The sequence below is a fragment of the Galeopterus variegatus genome, unplaced genomic scaffold (genome assembly GCF_000696425.1).
Source record: "Galeopterus variegatus unplaced genomic scaffold, G_variegatus-3.0.2 Scaffold16791, whole genome shotgun sequence".
NCBI classification, from domain to species: Eukaryota; Metazoa; Chordata; class Mammalia; order Dermoptera; family Cynocephalidae; genus Galeopterus; species Galeopterus variegatus.
Genome location: NW_007742902.1, coordinates 1 through 11354, shown reverse-complemented (window position 1 = coordinate 11354; position 11354 = coordinate 1). Strand labels below are relative to the sequence as shown.

Below are 11354 nucleotides of genomic sequence, written 5' to 3'. Positions count from 1 at the left end.
GGTGTCCCCCTTGTCCAGACCCTTCCTATGTCTGAGCAGACAGCTTCTGAGGGGGTGGAAGAGTGGTGGCAAAGACAGGGAGGGAGCAGACAGACCCAGGTGGACAGAGACTGAGTGAGGGGGCACTCGGGGAAACCGGAGTAAGCTGACTTTATGTTGACTCCTCCAGCTGCTGGGGATTTCTCTGTTAATCTGGGACTGTTCTGTTTGCATCTCATTTGCCTATATTTGCATAACAAGGGTCTGGCTGGCACCAGAGATCTAAATTCCTGGCCTGGGTAATTGTGTGAAAAAGCCTCTAGAGACTGAGTAGGAATCCTGGGACTCAGGGAAACAGAGGCAGGGGGTTGGCTGTGTTGATGTGGAAGGTCATCATCCAATTCCAGGAGCCTCCACTTCTTCCCTAATCCCTGGTGCAGGAGAGGTCGGGATGTCAGAGGGAATGGACTGGGAGGGGTGACAAGATTAAGATTCAAGTTATCCTTGAGAGCCCCCAGCACCCAGTATGGAGCTGGGCAGAGTATTTCCATTGGTTCGAATGGCCTGAATTGGGTAAGGTCACAGTTGGGGTGCGGGGAAGTAAACTCTGCCTCTCCCCACCTCCCTCAGACCCTACCAGTCTAGCAAGAGTGACTCTCTGGCCAGAGTGACTGGGATCATATCCTGGACCTGCCACTTACTGGCTCCAGGACTCTCAGACCTGCCTGGCCAACCAAGGTCCTTGCCCTAGGCCCCACATTTTAGATGACCCCACTTTGGCCCTCTTCTGCGTGGGATGAAGAATTCGAAGGTCCACAGGTCCACAGGGTTGTGTCCATCTGGAGCTCTACTCCCCCTTCTAGACATACCCTAACCCAGGACCCCATAATTCCCTGCCCAAGCAGCCCTAAGCCAGCTACCAGGGCCTGTGGCTCCTCTTTCCCATGTACATCCTTCCTCCTCAAGTCCAAAAGATGGCTATTTGCCAGAAGTGTAGACCAAGCAGGGACTGGAGTGTTGGGATATCCACAGGCATGCATACAAGGCCCCTCGTGCTGCAGGATGAAGTCCAGGGTAGGATGAGAAGGGGACGTGTGGAGGGATAGGGGCCTCCTATTGCGTTCTTGCCCTAGGCTCTCAAAGCTTCTGGGGTGGCTCTGACAAACTGTTTGACCTTGGGCAACTAACTTACTTAACCTCCCTGTGCCCCCAAGTGGGGTTAATAATAGTACTTGCCTCATAGAGTTGTTATGAGGATGAACTGAGTTAATTCATGTAAAGCACTTAGAACAGTGCCTGGCACAGAGTAAAAGCATGTAAGTATTAGCTATTATTATCTATTATCCTGGGATTTGGCTTTTTTCCCTCCAGCTGCAGAAGAAACACCTCTCTTTCATTTCGAGAGACTGAGGAAGAAATAGGACATGAGGAGATCCCTTCCACTCCCTCCTCCTCCCCGCTCAGAGCCCAGACCCCCTCTCTTCCTTCCTGAGCCCCTGCACCCCCAGGTCCGATGCCAGGAGGGCAGCCAGGTCATTGGGCTAAAAGTAACAATTTATTTAAAGTCCATATTTGTTGAATGAATGAATGAACAAATGAAAAACAAAGATTGAATGAATAAAAGTCAAACAGAAGGCTGGATCAACTAACAGAAGGACAGACTGACAGGCAGATGTTTTGGCTTTAGGGCCCTCAGCTCTGTTTCCTTGAACATCATTGTTTCCTGCCTGTTTTCATTAGATGGCAGGAGGCCGAGAGGGGAGTGAGGCGCCTGGCCGGGCTCTCTGCAAGGTCAGCCCTGGCTCTGAGGAGTGGCTCATTCCTGTGGAAGGGGCGCCTGTGCCTGTGGGTGTTAAGAGGAAGAGTACCTGGCTGGCCAGTTAGCTCAGTTGGTTAGAGCTCAGCCTTGTAACACCAAGGTCAAGGGTTCAGATCCCCAAACTGGCCAGTCACCAAAAAAAAAATAAAAAGAGGAAGAGTACCTACTGTGTCTGAGTCCCTTTGTGTCCTGCAGATATCTGAGTGCACGTGGATGTCTCTGCACGTCTTTGCTCAGAACTTCCTCCCTGCCCACTGAGAGGCCCTGGGGCAGGAGTTGGGAGGAGATGTTGGTAGAGTCCCTTTGTGTCCTGCAGATATCTGAGTGCACGTGGATGTCTCTGCACGTCTTTGCTCACAACTTCCTCCCTGCCCACTGAGAGGCCCTGGGGCAGGAGTTGGGAGGAGATGTTGGTAAGCCTCATCGCCTCCTTATTTACACCCCACCCCCTCTGGCAGAGCCAGGCCTCAGTGTGTCTGCCTATCAGCCGGAGGGTTAACGGTGATGGAGAGCTCTCTTGGGGCCTGTCAGCCTCCACCACCTGGCCAGGCTGGTGTTGGGGAAGTGAGGGACCTGTTGCAGGAGGCCCCTCTGAACCCTCAGGCCCGGCACCAGGCTCATCTCAGAGAGTGATGGGTGTGGGGTCATGTGGGAGTGCAAGTGTGTGTTATTTTGTGTGTGTGATGGCTAGGTCTGGGTGTGACTGTGAGTAGCACTGCGTGTGTCTGTATTCATGACTGTCTGTGTTTATGTGTCGGCGGCAAGTGTGTGTTATTTTGTGTGTGTGATGGCTAGGTCTGGGTGTGACTGTGAGTAGCACTGTGTGTGTCTGTATTCATGACTGTCTGTGTTTATGTGTCGGCGTGACTGTATCCTCATGGGCTGGGGTTTCTGCGTGGGACGGTGTACTTGTATGTCCCAGACTGTGGGCTCAGCACATGGGTCTTGGGTCTGGGGGTTTTCTATGGGAAGTTCTGGGTGGAAGCAGGGGCAGGAGGACTTGGGCCCAATGGGGATTGGAACTGTGTCTTTCAGAAGAAGGTAGTCTGTGAACTCCTAGCTGGACTTTCCATCAGGGGAAATTAACCTCCAGGTCTGCTGCTTTAGAGTGGCCGGAAGTCTCTGTGAGAGAAACCAAGTCAGCCCAAGGAGTCCTAGAGCATCTCTGACTGTCCTTGAGCCCCATTCCCAGGAAGTGGACTCTGGTTTCAGATACCATCAGAACTCCCTGGCTCCTCAGGAAAGCATCCTGGACAGACTCCCCTCTCCTACTCCAGCACAGACACAAGAGATGTTTAAAGGCACTCCAAAGTACAGTCACACAATTACACAGACATGGACACTGGCCCAGCATTACACATGAACCAGACACCCACATGTGCAGCCACAGATCCACCAGACACAAGCACATAGACACACATCCATGTATACATCATGATTTACACACACTTCATACAACCATACAGATGCACAGGCACATGTGTGTTTACACAAGGAACATACCTATAAATCGATAAAACACATTCTTTCAAGGATGCACATAGAGTCACATGCTTGCAGACATGCTTTGCACACATGTTCACAGACATCCTGTCCCTTATGTGTCCCTTCCCACCCTCACTCCAGTCATCAGTCCAATGCTCTGCTGTAGCTCTCATCCACTATGAATGACCCTTTGCGAGGTGGGTATCAAAGGAGGGCAAATGTCGCATGCATATGTGACCCTATGAGTATAAAGCTGTGTGTCTACATGTCTAAGTTTGTATATGTATCGCTGGGTGTCTGGTAGTCTGTGTGGCTCTAGCTCTGTGAAAACAGGGAAGTGTTTCTTTGTGACACTGTGTATTTTTCTGTGTATGTCTGTGTGTATTTCTGGAAGGACCTGTATGTATCTGTGTGTACCCATCTGTCTGAATGAGAGTATGGGTGACAGTGGGGGTTTTTTTTGCATCTGTGTGACTGCATTTTGTGGGCCATCTCTCTGACTGTGTCTTTATACGTATGGCTATGTGTCCATTTGCATATCTGTGTATGTCCCATGTATAGATGGCTCTGTGGTCCAGGCTGCACAGGCTGGCTTGACTGGCACCCTGCTGGCAGAGTTTGTGGCCTGGGGTGGGGCCAGATGGGAGTGGACCAAATCCCTCAGCTGTTGACAGTCATATTTACAGAGCTCTGAGTAGGACATAATTACTTCTATTAATCTTTCTCTGGTTGTTAATTGCTCACTTATCGGGTTGTGTATTATGCCGACTGTTGCTCTTAATTCGTCTCTGTAGCTGCAGGTGTTTGTGGCCTTATTAACAGTTAATCGGCACGGCTAGGGATGGAAACTTAATTGGCCTCCAGAGTGGGACACAGGCGGGCCAGCCGGGCACTGCCCAGCTCTCAGCCTGTCCCTGAAACCCTCACCTGTGGAGCACAGGTGGCTGGCCCACTACCATCCACTGGCAGACAGCAGTCTTGCATACAGCTGTCAGAGTGACAAGTGCAGGGTATGGCCCCCATGCAGTCCTACCTCCTCCAGGAAGCCAAGTGACCAATCATAACCCAGCTCCTCCACCCCTGTCCATCACCAACAACTTTCTTCTACCCAGGATAGGAGCCAACCTCATTTATTTTAATTATTTGAACCTAATTGAGAACTAAGAAATCAACACAGAGTGGAACTGGTTCTCCCCCTTTAACACCTCCTCTACCTCCATCTGACACTAGCAGTAAAGGCTATTAAGGTTACAGAGACACTGGGAGAAAGGAGGGCAAGGAGCTTCTGCCAGAGCAGGAAAGGCTGAAATTAGACCCAGGAAGGACTTCCTAGTTTTTGAGGAGGCGATCTGGAGCAGTTGCAATCTAAACAAAAACAAGAACTTCTAGGATGGGATCTGCTGCTTCATTCCAGCCACACTCAAGGGTTTTCTCATCCTCTAAACACAGCTCTAAAAACAGAGACCTTACTCCCTCCACAGCGCTGCTACACAGCTGCAGCAGTGAGAAGGTTCTTCGTACTGAGCTGACTTCTTACCACCCCACCCCCAGTCACAGCAAGGGAGTCTCAATTGTTCACAATGGGGAAACTGAGGCCCAGAAAGAGCAAGGGAGCAGTCCCAGGGTTCCCCAGTCCTCTCTGGTAAAAGCACATACATGTGGCTCTCCAAGCAAAGTTTCTGCTCTTGGCCTGCCTGGGAGCCCTGCTCCATCCAGACATCTCAGTCCTGGAGGGAAATTTCCCAGCCACACCTCCTCAGCTCTGGCCTTTAAGCCTCTCAACCTCAGCTGTCACTGCTGCAGCTGCCTCAGGCTCCAGCACCTTTGGGACAGGAATGCAAGGTTTCTGGAAACAGATTCCTGAGAGAGAAAAGGATGGGGGCAGGGGGGTGGGGGGGTGGATGGGCTCCTTCACCAACCTGGCCTCCAGCCTCCAAGGACAAACGGGCAAACCAATAGTCATGCTGTGCCTCGAATCCAGTCTGCCCTGACATCTGGAAATTATTCCCGGTGTCTAGTTGCCATGTCTTGAGCTGCAAAGTAAGTTGATTTGCTTTGGTTGGGTCCTGAGAGCAGCAGGGCTCCATGGAGGGAGGGAGGGAGCTATATTGAGTGCCTACTGCTGCCAGAAGCAGCAATAAGTGTGTGTAAAAGTGGCATCCCATTTAACCTTCACATAACCTGGTGAGTTAGGAATTAGTATCCCTACTTACAGAAAGGGAAACTGAGCAATAAAAAGGGGAACTAAACTTGCCTCGGGCCACACAGCCAGGAAAGGGCAGAACTGGGGTTCCAACAAGGCCTGGCACTGCTTGGGGAGCTGGGTGTCTTTGGTCAGGGATACCTGGATGGATTCATGCTAATGGTTCAATAAGGGGACGTGAGGACCAGGAACCGGTGGTCACTATTACAGGTCACCCACCCACCCCAAATCTGGGAACATTGATAAATAAAACACTTACGCATGCGCAGCCCACATGCCCATCAGATGGGATGAGAAAAAAAGGGAACTGTCCAGGGAGAGTTGCCCAAACAAGTTCCGGGCCCGCCTCTATGTTAATGACATGCAGATATATGTAAATTTGTACAGGCAACCGCTCAAACCTTTGGGAGCAATGGGGTGACACAGGAGCGGTTGCTATGGAAATCCAAAAGCGACACCACCCTCTCCCCCCGCACAAGCAGGCGCATAGACACGTGCACAAAGACCCAGGGTTCCCTGCTCCACAGCCCCGAGGATCACGGAGTGGCAGAGGGTGTGAACCGGGACGACCCTCAGAGACCGCGTCCAGCCGGGGGAAGCTGAGGCCCGGAGCAAGGCGCGGGGACAGCAGCGTCACCATACCCGCCGGCCTGAGGCGCCTTCCACTAGAACCGAGGGAGCAAGGTGGCCTTTCGGGTCCTGAGCGACTCCTACTCCGGCCTAGCAACGCGAGTCCCGCCCAGTGTTGCATAGCAACGTCCCTCGAGCCTAGCAACCGCCGGCTACGCCCCCTAGTAACGTCGTACCTACTCGCACTCCCGACCTCCGCCTAGAAAGTCAAAGGGCCAAAAGGTGGGTGGGGGTCATGTTGTCCAGCCCCCGCCTGGAAGCAGTCTGCAGCATTTCGGGGTCCACCCATAGGCCTCTCCGTGGGTGAGGTCTTAGAGAGGTGTCATCGCCCCCATTTACAGAGGGGGAAACTGAAGCTCCAAAATGACAGAGGACAGAGCTTGTTTTTCTCAGCGTGGCCCGGGAGTAAGCAAATGCTCTCTCGTCTCTGGGAGGAAGCCCTGGGCCTGGGGGGAGGGGGTGCACAGCCGTCTCCCCCGCCCCAACTGCATTAGGAAAACCACCCAAGTTGCGGACTCAGAATCGAGCTGTTGGTTTGCATAGCAATTGCGTCATTTGCATATAGCACTGAGGCTATGGAGCTCCCGTGCCCCTCCGAGCCTGAAAAGTTCCTGAAGAAGTCCCGCCCCATCCCCCATTCACCAGTCCAAGCCCCTCTCCCTACCTCCCACCCGCACCCCACCCCCGTCCCCGTTCCCTCACTTCACCCAGCCCCCAGCTCAGCCTGCAGTCCCGCCAGCCGCGACCTCCATCCCAAGGCCGAGAGCTCCCTCTGCTGTCTACCGCGGGTAGGGCAGCCGCAGAGCTCATGGGGCAGAGAAGAGGGTCTCCCCCAGCCAAACATCGCCCTACCCTTCCCAGTCCAGCACGGTCCAGGCGACACCCATCCTGGATAGACTTCGAGGAGTGGGCAAGGAGTACATCCCTCCAGGCCCAGGGGGCGAAAGGTGGGATCCTGCAGAGGTTCTCACCTCCAAGCCAGGCCCCCTTCTCCATGCTGGTTTGGTTAGCTAGGGGCAGCTAGTTCCCAGATCAGTCCTCAGACTCAGTTCTGTCACCCACACTGAGACGCTTTACAATTACAGCAGCTATTAGGAGCTCATTCCAGGCCCGGGAAACCCTAACACCAGCCTCCAACACATTCCTGAACGCCCACCCTCAAGGCCAAGACCCTCGACTTTCTCCAATACCAGTATCTGGGAGCTGGCAAAACGTAGAGAGAGGAGTCATCCTATCTGGATCTCCCAACTTCCTCAGCAGAGACCTACACACAGATGTGCAATCAGACACACACCCATGGACACACGCACACATGCTCTCAGGCACATGCACACACAGAGACCTTCAGAGAAGCACACAGACACAGAGCCACATAGGGAATATGGTGGAGGTATGTGCTTCCTGCCTTCCCCCATCTATCTGAAGGAAAAAATCTTGGTAACTGAACATTTTAAAAACCTCTGCAACTTGCTCTCCTTTTTCTCCCTAGCTATCTCTAGGTGTCTGTACCCCTTCAAAAGCCTCTGTCCATTTCTCTCTCTCCCCATCCCAGTCCTGCCCTCTCTCCCACCACCTCTTCTTCCTCCTAGTTCAGAATACTTGCAAAATGCTCCCAGAAGCTGCCATGGCAACAGCTGTGCCCTGGGACACGGTGGTGGTTCAGGACCTCGGACCAGCAACTGGAGAGGCTGCACATCTGTGGACAGACATTCACAGACACACCCACTCCAACCCACACCTGGCCAGGACCAGAGTCTTTCCTGACCAACCAGCAGATGCAATTCCAACTTTGCCAAATTCTTTATTGAACAAAAAATCTACACCAAACAGACTGCAGAACAGGAAACTCAAACGGGGCAAGTGGGTAGAGCTGACCCTTCCCTTCCTCCACCCCTGCCTCTCCCTGAAACTCCTCAGGGTTCAGCACTGGTGAGAGAATCAAAGCCCCTGTTCTAGTGGGTGAAGAGGGTCAGGTCTCTCTAGGGAGGGGACACTAAGAGTCAGCTCTCTCTGTAGGGCCCAAGGAGGTGTCAGGGGCTGGGCCGGGGGGCTCTGGAGCTGCACTGGGCTGGCAGAGGGGGCCAAGAATCCCAGGGACTGGGGAAGGCTGGGCAGATGCCGCAGAGGGTGCTGGAAGCATCTCCTGGCCAGGGGATAAGAGCGAGGCCGGGGGGCTCTGGAGCTGCACTGGGCTGGCAGAGGGGGCCAAGAATCCCAGGGACTGGGGAGGGCTGGGCAGATGCCGCAGAGGGTGCTGGAAGCATCTCCTGGCCAGGGGATAAGAGCGAGGCTTGGAGCTGATGACTCATGGTCACCAGGGATTCAAGGTGCTGGAGCAGGGCTTGGTGGGGACAGGAGGCCGTATGGAGGTGCTGGCCACGGCCAAAACCATGGACAGCTGGTGCTGCTGAATAGGGATGCCAGGACTGGCACCAGCCTGGTTCTTGAGGCCACTGCCCTTGCTCAGAACCCCGCCAGGCTTCAGCCTCTGCCCACAGTCTCCCCCTGCCTCTGGGGAGTCTCTGCCAAGCACAAATTCCCCCTGGAGCCAGGCTGTCCTTGCCCTGGCTCTGCTGCAGGGCACGCCCTGGGGAAGGGGAGCCCTTCAGAGCCACATCCGGCCTCCTGTTCTCTGGCTGGTAGTATCTCTTCTCCACTTTCCTGTTGAAGGAGACCACCTTGTGAACCTTTCCCCACAGAGAGCTGGACCCTGCTGTGTCCGGAAGTCCTTCCTTAGGGAGCAGCACAGCCAGCAACAGGCTTGAGTGAGTGGCTTCCAGACCTGGGGAAAGAGGCAGGGAAGCAGGGAGGGAGATCCCAAAGGCCTGCTGGGGGAGAACACAGAGCCCCCAGAAGCTGCATTCTGTCTACAGCAGGTCTGAAGGTTAGATCCCAAGAAGAGCTTCCCACAGTGAGATGGGCTCCCATGAGATGCTGGGGAAAGCAGGTGGTAGGGTGAGACTGTCTCAGAAGATTTAGGTTTGGATCCCATATAGGGATGGCCGGTTTGCTCACTGGGTGAGCGAGGTGCTGACAACACCAAGTCAAGGGTTAAGATCCCCTTACCGGTCATCTTTTTTTTAAAAAAAAGATTTGGTCTTGGCATGATCAAGATTCATCTGGCCAAGGGTAGGGTATGGACGTTTGACCTCAAGAATTGGTGGATTCAAAGTCCACCTCACTGTCACAGAACACGCAGTCCAGAAAGGCTAAGCACTTTGCTCAGAAACAGGTATAGTCCACCCCTTGAGCCCCTACTATGCCCTCCCCAGGTGCTTTCCTGGAGCCACACCCTGGAGAGTATCCATGCACAGAGGCCAAGGGTGGCCTGGCATAGCTGTTGTGAAACATCCCTCCCTCCTGTCTTAGGTGACACTTTCGGTCAGTTGTGATCCTGCTTCTGTTCTGCTGCACCAGGGTCAAATGTGGCTATCCTAGAAGTTTCTATTCAGTGGTGCCTAACTGGAGAGGCTGTGTAGTGTAGTGGTTATGAGTCCCAGAGTCACCCTGCCCGGGCAGACTCCTCCCTGGGCCCTTCCTGTTTTACGCCTCAGGTTACAGGGAGTCATTCACCCTGTGGGTGTCTGTAGGATTGGGGCTGGCACCTCACTTGCCCCCATGCCTCACATAAGGCCAGGTACAAAGAAGGGTGCCAATGACTTGTTCTAGAATGAGTAAATGAGTGAATGAATGAATGAATGAATGAATGAGAGTGTGAACAGCTGACTGGGCTGGTCAGTGTGTGAGGGAATCCCTGGTGAGCAGAGCAGGAGAACCTGGATGAGCCGACAGCTCTGTCCCGAGACCAGCTGAGCCTTGACCCGGAACTGCTTGATGGAGAACATGTACAGGGTGCCCTCCCAGGGTGGCTGACTAGGCAGGGCCTTTGCGGGTCCAGCAGGCATCTGGAGCCTGGAGGGAAGGACAGAGAGACAGGACCAAGCAAAGCAGATCATCAGGATCCCCCCAGTACCTCCTTTCTTTTCAGAGAAGGTCCCCACTGCCCAGCCTGGTGCAGAGGGTCACTAGTAGACTGAGATGATTATTGCCATTACACAGATGGGGAAACTGAGGCTCACAGAGGAGGGAAGACTTGCCCAAAGCCATATAGAAAGAAAAGCCCATGCTGTGTCTGCTGCTTCAGCTGGTGGCCTCCCCCTACCAGCCCTGCTGTGTTGCCCAACCGCCCTGCCCCAGCCCCGCACCTGTCCTGGGGCTCTGTGGGAGGCATCTCCCTGGCTTTGGGCATCTCTGGAGAGAACACAGGAGCTGGGCTTGGGGCTCTCTGGAAGACATTGTCCTCTCTGCTCCTGGTGTCCTTTAAGGAGCCTGACAGCTCCGTCCAGGACTTCCACTCTGCAAATAGCAGAGACAGGAGCTGAAACAGGGGCGGGCACTGAGGCCAAAACCAACCCAGGGCTTTAGAGCCAGGTTTCTTTTCAAGGTGACCTGAAAAGACACCCCCACTCTGCCACCTTCTCCCCAGGCCACAAGTCCCTGTTGCTGCTGAACCCCACAGTCAGCCCAGCCTGCCCACCACCCTTGCACCTCCCTGCTGGGTGTCCCTCCCACCCGTGCAGATGTGGCAGTTGGAGTCTAGGAAGTGGTGCTCATGCTGCTCTGTGGTGTCTTCTGATGTGGCAGGCAGGTCCAGTGGGCTGCAGTCTGGGGACACCATGGGTCCCTGGGAGGCAGAGAAGGAGAGAGGGCAGACTAGGAAGGTGGCTGGGGAAGTCAGGAGCCCTCGATGGGTAGGGAGCCTCAGGAATTTGGTTTACTTAATTTTTCTCAAGAACATATTTTTTATTACAAAAATACCATGAACTTGTAAAGAAAATTTGGAAGATACAGAAAAATTTTAGATTAAAGAAAAAAATCACCCTTCTCCCATTACTCAGAGACAATTGTTGATATTCTGGTTATTCCTTTATAATAATTTATATATATACAGGGCTTGGGGGTCCTTTCACTAAAATAGTTGGGATCGACTGTTCAACTCTGTATTCTCATTTTATCCATTAATTATAGCAGAGACATTGGCCACATTATAGAGTCCCCACAGACACTGCGCTGGTGGGGTGGACTGTAGTGTACACATCACCTCTGTTGCTATACATTTGGGTCTTTTCCAGGTTTTCACTGTTATAAATAGCACTGAAGCTACCTTTGTGCAGAAAGTATTTTCCTAAACTTTAAACTATTTTCTTTTTTTTTTTTTTCTTTTTTGTCTTTTTCCGT

General features: G+C 53.2%; 1 protein-coding gene across 1 annotated transcript; it reads right to left on the bottom strand.

The window, feature by feature from the left end:
* Window positions 1-8146: 8146 nt before the first annotated feature.
* Window positions 8147-10800, bottom strand: LOC103582567 (SPOC domain-containing protein 1-like; the record flags this gene model as incomplete). The annotated part of the gene is made up of 4 exons (XM_008564121.1): window positions 8147-8898; window positions 9844-10028; window positions 10322-10472; window positions 10689-10800. Coding segments are annotated over 4 exons (1200 nt in total), but the record flags the coding sequence as incomplete, so codon positions are not given.
* Window positions 10801-11354: the final 554 nt, after the last annotated feature.